The 16,814-nt window shown below is 44.5% G+C and overlaps 1 protein-coding gene across 1 annotated transcript in view; it reads left to right on the forward strand.

Annotated features, from left to right (window-relative positions):
* The window catches only part of LOC149342899 (lachesin-like), a 93,848-nt gene extending 78,798 nt beyond the window's left edge, over positions 1 to 15,050 (forward strand). The window contains exons 5-11 of the mRNA XM_089542258.1: positions 5,464 to 5,646; positions 8,535 to 8,663; positions 10,691 to 10,978; positions 11,738 to 11,803; positions 12,446 to 12,538; positions 12,876 to 12,996; positions 14,796 to 15,050. Of these exons, the coding sequence (XP_089398384.1) occupies positions 5,464 to 5,646; positions 8,535 to 8,663; positions 10,691 to 10,978; positions 11,738 to 11,803; positions 12,446 to 12,538; positions 12,876 to 12,961 (845 nt within the window). The 3' untranslated portion in view covers positions 12,962 to 12,996; positions 14,796 to 15,050. The remainder of the gene's footprint in view (positions 1 to 5,463; positions 5,647 to 8,534; positions 8,664 to 10,690; positions 10,979 to 11,737; positions 11,804 to 12,445; positions 12,539 to 12,875; positions 12,997 to 14,795) is intronic.
* Positions 15,051 to 16,814: the final 1,764 nt, after the last annotated feature.

Genomic DNA, 16,814 nt, shown 5'->3' on the forward strand with positions numbered 1-16,814 from the left:
TCTGGTGAAATGAAAGAAGGTTTATTGGCGGCACCAACTTGATATCTCTTTTCATTTAGTTTCGTGCTTCACGGTACCACACTGTCAATGTTAAGTGACCGGTGGCCCCAGAGTCCTCTTTCTTCTTTTCTCTCAGGACGGGCGCTGTGTTTCGGATTTCTTCTATCTTGTCCTCGTTCCGTTGTCTTGCGTTAATCAATTGCGTAAAAGTATGAACCACCTAGCATACACCAGAATCCTCTTAGAAAGCAATTCTTGCATATAGAAGATCTTACGGCTGTCTGCTACGAGCACAAGACATGTACTTGCATTCCGGAGAAAAATACCGGCAGACGTTAGAACCTGAAATTACTTTTCGTAAATATCCCGAGCTTGATATGGGCAGGAAAAAAAACAAAAACAAAACTAATCATACCAATCTGACATCAAGAACATCACATGTCACCCCCATGTCACCCCAGGGGGTGACATGTGATGTTCTTGATGTCAGATTGGTATGATTAGTTTTTTTTTCCTGTTTATATGTGCATGTGTTTCGGAATAAATCTTGATATGGGCACACGAGATACCTGCCGCTGTTCAATCATGTCTATCTGGTACCGCTGGCGATAAGGGGTGAGGAATTCCGAAGCACTGAAATACGTCATCATTCTTCGCCCATCGTCATCATCATCATCGTTAGCCATATTACGACAACCGCATGAAAGAGACCTCCCCCCGTGATTTCTAGTTGTCGGTGTCTCAGGCTAGCACTGTCGTAACTAATCCCCCCCACCCCCCCCCCCCTAAAAAAAATAAAAATAAATGTGGCCTGATTATGCTAGGCCTACAATGCCCAACTATAAGAATGCATGCGTGGCTTTCAATGTTTCGTTGCCATCAAAAAGAGCAGCTTCTGCCACTAAACAAACCTTTATGCACTCGTTTCGTTACGTCGGTAGTACGCACTCAAGCAGCAAAAAGGATGATCTAGCGTCCACGTCACATCTCGCCTCGCCTGTTCTCAGCCTTTTGGCGCCAGCATTTCTTTTGACTTTCATCTTCATTCCAACCGAAAAGTGCTCGCTGTTTGCCTTTACAAGCAAGAACATGTCTCATTATACCGTATGCATAAACGGCACAGCAGGACCCTACGTAAAGAGCCATCAGTTTCTGGGAGTATTCATCGACCGAAATCTATCATGGACCCCCATATCTCATGCAAGAAAAAGAGACTGGCAGCGATTTCTCACGTCATCATCATCATCATTTATTGACCCTTAATGACACCTGGGTGGTGGGGCATTACATAAGGGGGGGGGGGGGGGGGGGAGGCGTTACATTGCAATAATACAACAGGTCACAATCAGTGCCATATACGTATACTGGCAGTATATAAAGAAAAAATGTGCATGAACCCATCACAGAGAGTGGCCAAACATATATGAAACGGTAGTGAAACACAAAGATAAGAATAATCAACATCAGGTTTTTCAGTGTGACAGCAGCAATTGGCGGAACTTACATGTATCGCGTTCGATGACAATGAACTCGGGTAATGAATTCCATTCTTCGATGGCAGCAGGTAGAAAAGACTGGTTAAATGCGTTAGTGGAGCCGTGCACGCGTAGAATGCTCATGGAGTTGAAGAGACGGTGCGACGTTCTGAGGAGCAGAAGCAAAATGGAGTCCCGAAGTGACTGAAAACAATGGTATAGTTTGTGGAACAAAGACAAATGGACAATTTTCCGCCTGTGCACCAGAAGCTCTATGTCGAGAGACAATTTTATATTTGTAACGCCAGAGTGGGTGCGACAGTCGGATGAAATAAAGCGAGCTGCACGGTTGTGAATAGCTTCTACGGTGTCAATTTTGGTAAGCTTGGTGTGGGTTCCAAATAGGGAAGTCATACTCTAGTTTAATGCAGACGAAAGTATTGTAGGCTAGTTTTCGGATAGAAGGTGGGGAAGAACCAAGGTGCCGTCTGATAAACCCGAGTGATTTCGAAGCATCAGCTGCCAGCTTCGTAATGGGCTCGGACCACGTGAGGTTGTTGGTGATATGAATTCCGAGATACCGGTATGAAACGACTTCGGAAAGGGTGGTTGAGTTCAATGAATATGTGTACTTGACATTGGTCCGCTTGCGTGTTACCTGCATGTACTTACACTTGGAAACGTTGAGCTGCATTAGCCATGTGGAACACCAATCTTCAATTCTGCTTAAGTCATTTTGAGGTATTAGCTGGTCTTTTTTGGTGGTTATGCGACGGTACAAGACGCAGTCGTCTGCGAAAAGACGAATGGTAGATGAGATGCCTGCAGGAAGGTAATTTATGAAAATTAAAAATAGAAGTGGACCGAGCACCGAGCCCTGTGGGACACCGGACAAAACCTCAGTTGCAGGCGACTGATCATTATCGATAATAGTGTATTGACAACGAGCAGTTAGAAAACAACGCAGCCATGTTAAAACCAGAGGATCGAGGCATAAGCATGAAAGTTTGCCTTGAAGGCGCTGATGGCGTACAGGATCAAAAGCTTTCGAGAAGTTCAGGTATATGACATAAGTCTGAAATGACGAATCCAAATTTAGGCTGAGATCGGTAGTGCAATGAAAAAGTTGGATTTCGCATGAATAACCGGATCTGAAACCATGCTGATGGGGGGAAAAGAAGCAGTTGTAATCTAGATGAGAGGCCACGTGCGAATATATAATGCGCTCTAGTAGCTTGCAGGCAATGCGTGTTAAAGAAATCGGAGCGTAGTTAAAAGGATCGAACTGCTTACCTGCTTTAAAAACTGGAACTACTCGACTCATCTTCCAGTCATCTGGAATTGAACCTGTAGCAATCGATTGCTCGAATATTATTTGCAAAAACTGGCTTGAGATATCCTTAGTGCATTTCAGTATCTTTGAAGGCATATTATCAGGTCCTGGGGCGCTTGAAACCTTAAGCTTATATATGAGATTTGCAATACCGTTGGCAGTGACAGTAACAGGCGGCATCTGAGAAAATGGAAGCTTTTATAAGGGGGGCGGGGGGGGGGGGGTTATTTAAGGAAGGTTCATTGGTAAAAACAGAAGAAACGTATGAGTTCACAACCGCACGGCGTTGGTCCGGTGGAACCTCAGATCCATTATTATCAACTATTGAGGTATTGCGTGATGGCCTGTCCCCTGGAGTTAGAAGTTTCCAGAATTTTGCGGGGTTGGAGTGAATGATGCTTACCAGATCTCGACGATAAAATTTCTTTTTTTGATTGTCGAAGAAGTTTAGTCTATTCGCGAAGACACGAGAAATACCTTTTCTACTGTTGTGGGCAGCCTGAGTGCTTTGCTACACAAAAGAGGCGTTTCTCTTTCCTTGCAGGTTTTCTTGAAAGTTCCTTTCTTGGGGGAAAATCGTGAGGAGCGTCAATGCGGTCGATGATGCAGCTCTACAACGCCTTATTCATGGGATTTCTTCGCTGCAGCCTCCCTGCACTTGGAAACATTAGAAAAACAAACATACGAAGTCTGCAAAGCATTCAAGCTCAAGCTCTCTCGACTTGCCTAGGATTGCCGAAATGTGCCTCATTGGCCGCATCTGCACTCATCGCCCAGGAACATCCAATTCCTACCCACCTAAAAGTTGACGCACTGAGGGCACATTTTTCACACCTATTCCGGGTTCCCTCTCACCATCTTGCCAGTCTTCCTATTACCAGGCCGCGCACATCGTTTACAGACATCATTGATGCACATCGTGCCATTCTGCCGTCCCAGTTTACACCCGCCTTTAGACCGTCCTCGCCACTTTGGAGCCTGCACAATCTCCGTGTGCTTCTTTCAATACCTGACATCAGGAAGAAGATCGACGTGTCGCCGATAGAACTAAAACAAGTCATTCTGGAATATTTCCATGAGCACCATTCAAACCGGGTGCACGTCTACACCGACGACTCAGTGAACCCTATCATTTCTTCGGGCTCCGTGGTCACCCCCGCAAGGACTACCGAAATTAGAGTTAGGATAGCTCGCCAGGCTTCTTCGACGGGTGCAGAACTCAGCGCTCTTAGTGTCGCCATTGAACACATCAATCAGCAGCGCCCTCAGCAGTGGTCTATTTTCACCGATTCCAAAGCTGCCCTCCAAGGCTTACAAGGTGCTCTTCGCCGCGGAGCCCAAGAACAACTGGTAGCGGAAATTCGACAACTACATCACTCTGCCAACAATAAAGGACATGACATTATCTAACAATGGCTACCGGGGCACACCGGCATAGCAGGCAATCACCGCGCGGATGAGGTCACTCGAACTACTCACCACGACGGCGATTTTGCGTCGATCCCAATTTTGAGATCAGACGCAGCGGGCAGGCCTCGCTCACTTGAGCGGGACATCACGCTTCTACGGGCAAAGACGGATCAAGAGACACCTAGGAAATTAATTGCCACTTAAAAAAATGCACATGAAGATAATCCTAGAGCTCTTAATGATGTAAATCGACTTTTTCCTAGCAAGAGCATTAAAGAAGGTCCTGAAAACCATCCCTGGAAGTTCCTGCACCAGAGATGAAATTTTCCAGCTACCATAGCATAATCCGGTGCTATGAAGAAGTAGCCGTTTTTAACAAACTAAGCTCAGCAAACTAACAAATCTCGAAGACGTATTGCACTGTAAATTTGTTGCAGCTGTACGCAGGCACTACATGTGTCATCACTTAAATGCTTGATTATCAATTCGAAGTGAGCCGGTGGTATAGAGCATGCTTTTTACACCCTCTAGGGTGCTAAAATGCTCATTCTGAAGCTCCTCTTAAGACCCATAACCTAATAAATGTTAAGATTTTAACATAGTTAAACCGAGTAGGTGTGCGAAAGCATGTTTTTAGCCTGCTTGCTTTACCGTTTTGCTTTGCTGGGTCGCCGACACGTCTGGCGACGATATTAGACTCATGTTAGGCTCTGATGGAGATTGAGTTGAACTGATCTGTTCGCGCCGAATATGGAAGTTGATGAAGACGACGATGCACAATGCACAGCGCGAGAGTGTGTTGCAGTTTAACACGAAGTGTGATCTGCTGCGGCAATGACAATTGCCAGCGAAGCCGATATGTTCGCGTCGCCGCGGGTTCGAATCCCTTTTGAAACAATATTTATTTGTTCGGCCGCAGCGGCTGAATTTCGATGAAGACGAAATTCTAGAGGCCCATGTACTGTGCGCTGTCAGTGCCAGGTGGCCGAAATTTCCGGAGCCCTTCACTATGGCGCCCCTCATAGCCTGAGTTGCTTTGGGACGTTAAACCCCAACAAACCAATAAACCAACTTATTTATTCATAGACAAGGTCGATGGCAGGGCTTCAGGGATGGCCCAGATTTTGCAGCTTTTATCGGGAGGTAGAGCTTTCGCTCAAGAGTATACTGTGTTTACGATTTTCACCCAAGATGCTGTTGGCTTACGTACAGTGCGTGTCACTGCATCGCCTGATTTTTGTTTAGTTCCCCCGGACATCGTGGGGAGCGAGAGCAGCTCTGACGTGCTGGTGCGCGAGGGCTCCAACGTGACGCTGGTGTGCCGCGCCAAGGGCTACCCGGCGCCCCGCATCACCTGGCGGCGGGAAGACGCCTCACCCATCGCTGTCGGCAACTGGCAGGAGCAGTTGGGGTCAAGCATCACCGACAGTGAGTAAAAACAGTTTGCTTCAACACTGACCGTCGAACTGTAGTCCGTGGCCTGAAAAAATGGCTCGGGAACCACTTATTAATTTCCGGCCCTGGCAACAAGAATGTGTAGGTGCACAAAGAAAAGTGTTTTCGTGTCTAAGGCAAAAATTTGTTTTTTGCGCAGCCCACAGGTTTGTGAAGAATTTGAAAACAAACCTGTCTACCTAGTTTTCGAAAACAGGCAAAACGCGGCCCCTCGATCGTTACTTCATCGAAAGGACGCAGATATGTAGACTTCATGGATGCCATTCAAGGGACTCGTGCGCTATGCGAGAAGTGTGACGCCTTTCTGCGCAACCAAGGGAAAGACAGGGGTTAACGTTGCTTTCCCCAAAGTCTAAGTTCCTTTAACTGGCTTTTACCGATGCTCTCGCGACAATTTGATCAATATGTGCCGAATCCACATATATGTATGGGTCCTTGCTTCGAATGACGATTTAATTTCCTAAGACTTTCATACTAAAAATCATGTGCGCCAGCCTTAAAGAGTTTAGTTTAGTTTATGGGGTTTAACGTCCCAAAGCGACTAAGGCTATGAGAGACGTCGTAGTGGAGGGCTCCGGAAATTTTGACCACCTGGGGTTCTTTAACGTGCACTGACATCGCACAGTACACGGGCCTCGAATTTCTCCTCCAAAGAAATTCAGCCGCCACGGCCGGGATCGAACCCGCGTCTTTCGGGACAGCAGCCGAGCACCATAGCCACTGCGCCACCGCGGCGGCCCCAGCCTTAAAGAGCAATAAAATAATTTCTTGAAGAATTTAGAGCATCAGGGCATGTCTGTTCATGGGCAGGAAGGGGTTATGGATGTAACTACACGATACGTATCAGAATCAAAAAGTTTATTCAAGCAGAAATTGATACAGAAATTGCTGTGTAGACATCTGGATCCTTAGCCGCCAAAACCATAGTCAAAATATGGGAACTTATCTGAAGCAGTATTAGGACTTTAACTTGAGAAGATCCTCTTGGCATGGCGAGCTTAAAACTGGATGGATTGTTTCTTCCTCCTTAATGGCAATATTGATGATAAGATTCAAAATCACGAAATAAAAGAAAGGAAGACCCTCAAGCATGCGCATATTACGTTAAAGCCCTGCGCTTTTCCTTTCAACGTGACTCCTGCTCTTCCCATGTTCGCCGCTCTTCTTCGTCTGTTTCTTGAGTGACAAATTGTGACGCTGCTCCTCGCCGCTTCTCTCTTCACCTTTTCACCTTTTCAATCACCTCATCCCTCTCCCCCATGCAGTGTAGCCAACCAGACCACCCTTTTGATTAATATCTCTGCCTTTCCGCTTCCTCTCTCTCTCTCTCTCTCATTTATCGCAAACAATGGCTGCTGATGCTGCCCTCCGTAGAAATAGGAACCAGCATCCACGTAGCATAGGCTTAGTTTCTTTCTACGTTTGCCCAGCAAGGAATCTGATACGAGTTCAATAGAAAAGAAACCTGGGTGAGTTGGAGGCTGTTCATGGCGTAATTGCGGACGAAAACTTCGACGCAACCTGATACAAGCAAAACACTGATACAAGAGCCACATAGCTAAGGAACATAAAAGCCACAATCAGTAAATGGTTGCGCTTGCGAGATGAAAAACGCGGTTGCATAACAACACGTGGGAGCTTGCAGGGAATAATCGGCGAAGCGAAGAAAATCAGCAGCCCTGAGCTGCATCCTTACGCAATCTCTTCATTTACCGTTCGGATCATTCAGGATATATGGGTAGATTGCCAAGAAGGCAATTTTCTGGTGTGGGGCACAGCTATCGAGCAATCTTGCAACTACACGTCTGCATGCATTGCGGTATGCGGATTCTGAGCCGATAACGTCGCATTAACAATCGGAGCGTTTCGTGTGTCGTGCAGTGTAGTAGGTAGCCGCTGACGTTGATATCTTCCGCGACGCTATGCCTAATCAAAATGTTTCCTGTAATAATCCTCCAATTAGCTTTGTCGCCAAGGCGCTTCGAAAGGCTGGAAAGGTTGCTACCGTTCTCTAACTTAAGCTAAGACAAAAAAAAAATGGAAATTTGACTGTGATGTCACGTAATCCGCACGCCTGTGCTTTATATTGGTCAATCCGGCAAATGCAGGGTTTCGTGTACACGTCCGCTCACTACGCTAGCTAACTATGGTTTCTTCCTTTTTTAACCTGCGAGCTGGTCTCTGCAGGTTATCCTGACGGGTCATCCATTTACTTTCCGAGCTGGGCTATGTGAAATTTTTTTTCCTAACAAGTGCTTTTACCTTGCGCATAACCGAGAAAAGGAAATTTGAAAAAAAAAGAAAGCGGACAACTGAACTAGCTGCAAGGGTAACTGAGGACATAGGATCGTAACTTCTCTTATTTAGTCATGTTGTCGACCTCACTGTTGTTAACTACGAAAGCCTGATTAATTGCTTCCAAAGACAAGCTTCCACAGTCGGGAAAACAGGCCCCGGTTAGCATAGCTTGATATTGAACTAGTAGCTCTGCGTTTTGGTGAGCAAAGTTGCGCGCAATCAAGGGCACAGGTGGTATGTAGGCAAAGGCAGACGTGTAAAATGAAGACCAATGTAGAAAAGAAAACTTTCTAAGATGTTCGCGCCATGTATAAGCTCAAAATGGCCACCGAGCGTGCTGACACGGAGTACACTGCAAAGCTCACCGAGCCACGCTTTCTTCTGTACCGACAGACCAAACCCTACTCCTTAGCGGCAACTGCTTCAGAAAGAGATGTTACTTTTTCTACGCCCTTTTAAAATTAGAGCCCGCTCTGTTAGCTTAAATAATCGTTGATAAAGGGTAATCCTTGATGAATCTTGTGAACCTTCTCGTGGTTTATGAAAGTTTCATGCATATTTAGATGCCTCGTACGAAGGCGAAGAACTGAGCATCACCAAGGTGAGCCGTCTCCACATGGGGCCCTACCTGTGCATCGCCTCAAATGGTGTCCCGTCGCCCGTCAGCCGGAGAATACTGCTCCAAGTACACTGTGAGTATCTTGCAATGCATTGCGCACACGTGACAGTTATCCGAGTTTATGCTAGCTCTATGAACTCAACAAGCGCCATTTGCAAATTAAAGAAAGCCACCAACTAAATTTACCTAATGAGAACGTTCTACGTCCAGTATCTCCGGCTCTTTCATTTCTTCTGTAAACTTACTGGAAAAACACGATAATTGTATACGCCAGAGCTTAAATTTTCAGCTTCGTATTATCACAGGCACGTCATTTATCTCTCGATGGTATTGCCTTTATGTGTATCATACTGCTTAAGGTCGCCGATCTATATTTGTTTATATCACTCTGCTTATCGCTGCAAAATCCTTAGCACTTCAGCGCTATACAGTGTCTTTCCTTGTACCAGTAGGATGCTCAATGAGTTGTGCTACAGAGAGTTTCTGTCGTTGTACTGAAAGACTACAACATAAAGAGAGGTAACTGGAGACAGATCCGGGCTATATAGCAAGTGCAACTGCAAGATGCAGCCGCAATCTCAACCTCCGGAAGACTTAGTGCAAAGTCCACTGCTTGCAACACCTATCCGTAATAATTTGTTCTAAAGGGGCAGATACCATCAAGATCTTATCAAGGTTTCTTTCCTGTATATTCGTTCTTCACCGTCACCGGTGTCAGCGTTACTAATTTATGCCATCTAGTTCATTCTCGAGAGTTAATAATAATAATGCTTTATTTCCACCAAATCAAATACAATTTGATGGAGGAGGGGAGAAAAAAAGCGGCTATCCGCTTGACAGAGTTCTCCTCTCCTGTTCAGACGGCAGTGACAGAAAACGAGGAACTAAATTGAACATCAAGTCATCAAGTCATTAAGAACATAAAACGAAGAACTAAATTGAACATCAAGTCATAGATGAACAAAAACATCAATATAAGCAATGTCTGTAACCGAACAGAATACACAGAAATCAAAGGGGGGTATCAGCAACGAAAAAGGGGTATCAGCACAGTAGACGACCAGTCATCAAATAACAAAAAGGGTGGAGAGCAATTCATAAAACAGGAGTTGATGTATTAGCACTTAACCAAATGAACAATCATACTACGCAGTGAGGAGATGGTGATTTCACGGAGGTTTACGCCTGCTTCAATTAACTGGTTTTGTAAATACGGTAGTTGGTAATTAAGTCTTTGACGACCGTAGCTAGTTCTTGTGAATGGTAAAACCCATTGTGGTTTGTGGCGATGCGGATATGGTGAATCGGACAGATGTAAAGGAGCCATAGAGGAAATGGTGTCAACATGGCGCTTTTGCTCAACTGTATACACGCGGAGCAGTCTGTAAGCATAGAGGTTTAATATGGTGATAATGTTGAGGTTAGTTACCAAATCCTGAGTTGTGTGTCTAACGGGCAAGTCATAAACTATACGAAGGACTTTTTTCTGAAGTACTAATATCTTGTGTAAGTTAGTATGTGTTGTTGTTGCCCACACTAATGTGCAGTAGTTTAGGTGTGAACAGAACAGGGAATTATATAAGAGAAGTTTGACTGTCTGTGGTAAAATATGTCTGTGGCGTGATAGAAAACCTATAACCTTAGATGTCTTCAACATGACATGACTGACATGGTCATCCCACAGCATATTTTCGTGAAAATAAACACCAAGTGATTTGATTGATTTTACTATTTCAATTTCTTGTGATTTATAAGAGAGAGCTAGTTCTGCACTACAAGTTTTATTCTTCGGACGGAAAATTGCAGCTTTGGATTTTGACACATTTATTGAAAGAAAATTTGAGTCTGACCATTCCTCTAGATTCTTTAATATGCGATTAGCATGCATGTTTAGATCGTCACAGGTATCACCAGGTATAAGGATAGTAGTGTCATCGGCATAAATGATAAAGCGGCATAAATGATAAAGTTGACATGAAATCATACATGTCCTTCAACCCTGTTCTCTTTTTGCACAGACATTCAACGCCTAAAACCAATGTGTGCATTGGCAAAAGCGAGGCGGGTGCCTAAAATCTGTACTTTCAACACTTGTCGCAGTTCCTCCAATGATATGGATTCCCAACCAACTCATCGGGGCTCCACTTGGGGGTGAAGTTGTGATGGACTGCAACACCGAAGCCTTTCCGATGTCCATAAACTACTGGACCTTGGAGAGCGGGGACCTCATCGCCGAGTCGGCCAAGTACTCTCTGAACCGCACCGAGAACGTTTATAAGGTCCACATGAGGCTGCGGATAAAGCGTATTGGTCCCGAAGACTTCGGCGCTTATCGATGCTTCGCCAAGAACTCCCTGGGCTCCACGGAGGGATCCATACGATTGTACGGTAAGCGTGAATCTTCCAAATTGCTGCAATTCGGACCCTGTAAAGCCCTATCAGTCTGTTGCCCTTGAGGACCCTTTAGGGAAGAGAAGCGTAGCAGGGGGCGGCTGAAAGTTAGGGGGGCGGATGCAATTAAGAAGTTTGCGAGGATAGGGTGACCGCAGCCGGCACAGAACAGGGTACATTGGAGAGATATGGAGAGAGATGTTCTGCAGTGGGCGTAGTTAGGCTGATGATGATGAGGATGAAAACGCGACCAGTCTTGCGTGGATTCGGCAGTTTTACGTGCACTGGGCTTCTTGATTTCCTTAACTTTCAGATCTGCGGAAACTTCAGGACTAGCTGTATAAAGGGAAAAAAATGAAATTATATAAGAATTGGCATTTGGAGAAGCTACCAACGAGCATGTTCGCGCCTTTTAAGCGGGCTTCAGAAGCGTTGAGGCCCCTATATCAAAACGGTGCGTTATTGAAGCGAAGCCCAACAGTGTTAACGTGTTGAAATTTCACGTTGTGTTAGCGCTGCATATGGGGCGATAACAAAGCGTGATTACTGATCTGATGGCGTAGCACGATGCACTATGTTCATTACACTATAACTAAGAAATAGCAAGTTGGAGGTCCCAGCTAACATTGTACAGTGCTTTCACATCTGTCCATACGAAAGGTTTGCCTGCCAGCTATGCCAACGAATGATTTGAAACATCGTGTTTCGGCGCTGCTCCAGACATGCAGAAGTGAATCTAATTCCGGTCTTTTACAGAGATCCACGTGCCGCCACCGCCGAAGGTTAAGGAACCATCAACAGCTAGGATCCAGAGCATTGAAGGTAAGTAAGCACCGGCGTGCTTCTCGGAATAGTTTTTTGGTTCTTGCAATAGTTTTTTAAACAACTTAGCTTTTATCGCTTGTTTTTGTTTCGGTTTTCCTGTAAAAAAAAAAAAACATGATTAGAATAAGCTGAGCTCAAGGGCGCTGCTGCTAAAAACGGCTCTCACAGCCTCTGCATGGTCATACGTGCAAATCCGTAGTGACGCGTAGTACCGCGGGCGGCTGGAGTTTGCTATCAGCAGATGACAACTCCAGACTACGAATTTCACAATTCGAAAATAGTATGATTTGTACGATTCGAGTACATCGAATTCGCTACGATATGGACATTCCTTGGTACTTTAAAATGAATTCAAAAAGGTCATTTCCTAAAATCAGTGAAGGCTTATTTCTTGCAAAAAAATTGAAATTTTCTATACATTTTTTGTTTCAAGGAGACAACTGTCTAGCAGATGCTTGCACTTCTGTCATGCTGTGTCTAAGAAAAATTGCACCGTTTATCGTGAAGTGTCGACTGCACTAATTTCTAAACCTTTGTGTTAGCATGCCTACGAGAAGGAAACTAGCGCTCCCGAGCAAATTTAGAGTTGCAACTCTGGAGTAATGAGCACGTTTTTCTTTTGTTGTTTTCTTTTCCCAGAGAGCAAAATGGAGCTTCCGCAAGACTCCATGACGAAACAGCGCAGCTTTCCTGTCAAACCACAGATTCCAGGCCTGCCGGCGAAAACACAAGGCGAGTGGAGTGACCCTGAATTCTGGTATTGAAACGTCGCTTGCCCACGACCACTCAATACAGCTTACCTACACAACGAAAAAATACACAAACAACATATTTTCAAATGCGGTCGGCGAGGATCAGATCTTACTAACCGTGTAAGGAATACTACATTATACTGCAATTATTTATATTCTATTATTTAAAGTGTCATATTTTAACTTTCCTGCCACCACAAGCAAGATGTGCTTTTTTTTTTAACTTTGTGTCCGTTCACACGTGTGTTTATGTTGTGTGTGGTTCTTAATGATAATTTAGTTTTAATGTCTTGCTGCGCCAATTTTCTTCTATGCAGAGCCAACGGACGTCTCCAGCTGCCTTGCAAGCAATATCCCGATGCTGTCGATATGCTTCATGACCACAGTTAGCCTACTCACGTGATAATCTGCACTCCGTGCAGCGGGCATAATGCAAATGTGAGTCACTCATAGCTTGTAATGTTTGTGTGACTTGCTAGCTTTTCATTGCAGTATAGTTTTACAGCATTGTGTTCTTTAGGTTGCCTTGGCAGGGAGGTTCTAGACTTTGCTTAATTTTGTCTAAGCTGTGTTTATGGGCTAACTTTCGAGATTTACAGAAAACCAAATGCATTCTGTTGAAACAAAAAACTTCAGTAGTCAATGACACTAACCTATAAATTAGGTTACTAGCTGTAAGCAGCAAACTGTTGATACCTTTTCGTACCTAAAGAAAGTAAAAAAAGTGAACCATGAAAATAAACGTACTTTTCACCCAATGAAAAACTTATCCATTCGTTTGGCATTTCCCAAAGGTTTTTAAAACATTTTGCATTTATAAGGCAAGCCCACAAGTATAAAAAAAAATGTAGGGTGTCCTTTATTTGACAGAATAGAGGTATATTAAAGCTATATTATACGCCAAGACCCCGCCACTATAAACGGATAACAGTCCCAGGCATCCTCGATTTTCTTTGAGTTTTAGTGAATGCTGGAAGCCACCACGGCATAGCCCCTGTCCTATGCTCTGCGGTTCAACTCGTGGCCCCGGCATGCTGTGCGACCGAGCCTCGTTTCTTCCGTCTTTCTAAAAGAAACCAAACAGTAGCCGTTAATAAGCGAAATGTAGACGCATCGACAGTTGCCTATATATAGTGTAAACGAGTGGTACTTTAGGGGGCTTGGCATCCGGGAAATCAGCGGCCTGTCTCACGACTTCAGCGTCTTTGTCGATTATGTACCGGAGGGTGTAGTTTGTAGCAGTAGATACAGGTGGTTGCAAGGGCCTGGACGAAGAAACTTCCTTCTCGAAATACAACAATTTCAATAAGGACAATGTACTGTCCTTATGTTTTTTGCGCAGTCCTATCTTTTAATGAAATGAACCAACTAGCCCGCAAGAACGTTCTACTGCTGCTAAGTCCTCTCTGCCATATTTAGTACTAAGTTTATTTGAAATTTGGAAGCCACTTTTTGTTCCTTACCCATAAATACCGCTTAACATACGCGTCGGTTATGCACACTTTAAACCATAGGGTCGCCCACTAGTGCAGTCAACACAGGAGAGCGTGGTGAAATAAGGTCACAACTCTACAGGGCATAACCCGATAGTGACGCCGAGTGAGAGTGACTCTGTTGTACGCGCAAAAATCCCGGGAACTATAGAAGCTTCCCGCGCAGACTGCTCATTAGTTAGCAAGCATTCAAAGCATGCCGCATTCGTGTTTATCCTAGGAGGCAGCAGCCATGTTCCATCAGCGTCAAATGGTGCCCGAACACACTAAGTGCAACTAAAAAATATTACATACTGGAGAAATAATAGAGGTGCGTCCCTTTAACACCTCCACGTAGTGATCTTTGTTGCATTGTGGTCAAATTCAAGTGGACCAGTTCTTAATTTCCCCTAATTAAAATCTTTTCGTTTCGCAATGTCCTGTTCGTTTATCATGTTCGCGTTTCATTCGACGCTGACAAGGACTGCGCACATCCGTACAGCTAGATTCACTAAAAATATAGTCTGAGTTCATTTTATGGGTCATTCCACATTTTCTTTTTTTTTTCAGTTTTTTACCGAAATTTCAGGTTACCTCTTTTCTGCGTTTCACTTGTCCCCGCCCCTGTATTCACAAAATCCCCATTTCCAATCGTTTGTCATTGCAGACGTATTAGTCGGCGTCTACTCCTAGAATTGGCCCATCTGTCTTTTTCTCCTAGTTCTCACGTACGTGTCCGCGCCTTCCATCTTTTTTTTACCGAAGGACACGGCGTCTGAAAGCCTGCCATTTCCTCTCCCCCGACGACGGGCCCGTGCGAGGAGGAAAAGCGCCAGCGCAAGTAACACCGGCTCTGCGCTCCACCGATGCCTGCCACGTCGCTGTTCCCAGACTTGGCACGTCACCTCGCGAGAGCTCCTACGCAGCATCCAAACCCGACGTGTCCCAGGATCCTCCATCAACGGGCTCAGTAGCGTGCCGGAACAAGTCAAAGTTGTCTGTACAGTAGAGTAAAGTAAACGAAGCGCGGTTGCATTGTTGCCCTTTCTTTATACGGGTGCGCGGATTGTACATAGACGTATAGATGTGGCTGTCCGAGATTAATTGTATTCGACCTGATATACCGGTTTTCGGCACTACTGTTTGTCATTTTATTGTAGCCGAAGTTTACTCGCTTGCATTAGCTTGCAAGTGAGGAGATATCTGCGCTACAACAGGCAACGGGCAGAAACTTAAAACCGATCACAAGATTGATGTAAAGAGAACAAAGAGAAGCAAGTTTTTCGTTGCCAAGATGGTGTATGGGCATTTCATCAACGCTTTGCGCGCCGATTCGCATTTTGCAGATTTTATTCGGACATTTTCCATCAGATCTCAGTATTTCCTGCCACCTCGATTGTCAGGAAAGACAGCGTTTACTTTTTTCTACCAATAAGTGAGGTATACTGGAAAGGCCCTACTTTTACGCTTGATTGGAAAGCCCAGTTTTGTTGGCGTGTGGCACGTGTTTTGTTGTGTTTATGACAAGCCATCAGATAGTAAGTTTCATCTCAGTGAATGACCGACGTTTACAAATTTCTAAAAGCGTTATGTGCTAAGAAGTCCCCAACCTTGCGCATGGTGACAAAGTTTCTCGACTGAATATTTGTTCAAAACTTCACTGACAGAAGCACCCATAGTTGTAACTGCTCTTCGGCACCTAAGACAATAGCGCATTTGTGACAGCGTACGCTGTATACTGAAACGTAAACGAAACTCGTCAATCTCTTTTAGCAAATTTTAGTTGTAACTTCTTAGTAGTACCTCTGTGAACACACACTCAAGCAATGCAAATATATAGAATGAGGAGAAACAAATCGGCACTGGCCCGTGTCTTTTCATCTTCGATCTACTTGTGTTATCATCGTGTGAAATACTCATGTGTACATAAACACATCGTTCATCATTACAAGCTTCTTCATTACTGACTCGTCGGCTTCGATGTTGTCAACCTAATGATGAGACGCGCTCTGTAAAAAGCAAAATAAAGGTCGTCAAGGTTGTCATGTTGTGCAACTGTCTTTAAGAAATTGCTCCATCTTTACACTTAAGAACAGATCGCTTTATTTGAAAAAGTTATCTCGTTGTAGCTTCTGCAGCCCTCATTTACAAATACTGTCATTCGTCTCGCATAGTCGCTCTCACTGTTTCCATTAATGTTATGCTCCTTTTTCGTAATGCGAAGCTCTAGAACCTTCAAACCTCCGTCGGCACCCAGACAACAACGAACTCTGACTTATAGCACCTAAGAATGCAGCAACAAACTTCCGACGCGATTTTAGCAGCCAAAAATTATGTGGGAGCAATATTAGGTGATTTAGACTTGAGTGACTTTGTGCTGGCAAAATGACTAGTTCCTCTTCGTAGCTAAACCGGATAATGTGGAGAAAAAATTACTCTGTTGCCACGGCTGCGATTGCATCTGGAGGCCTTACAGCTCCAAAATAACTGCCTCCAAACTTTTTATTGCAGCTTGTATAGGTGGGAGGACACGCGGTGGAGTCTCTCCTGCCAGCGCCCCTTGATATATTACGTGCTGTACTCTGGCGTTTGTAGCTGAAAGGTCTGCTTCGGTGGAGTCTGATTTGTAGTTTTCTTTACTACTCGCGTTCTATTTGGGGTGCTTGCGCAAAAAAGTTTTTTTTAGTGTGCGAGTTTTACCTTCAGTGTCGATGCGTCTTAATATACGACATATGTATAGGCTGTCAAGAACGAAAACAAAATATATTTGGATTGTAGACATAA

Source organism: Amblyomma mixtum, chromosome 5 (assembly GCF_055824585.1).
Source record: "Amblyomma mixtum isolate Tamu chromosome 5, ASM5582458v1, whole genome shotgun sequence".
Taxonomy (NCBI): Eukaryota; Metazoa; Arthropoda; class Arachnida; order Ixodida; family Ixodidae; genus Amblyomma; species Amblyomma mixtum.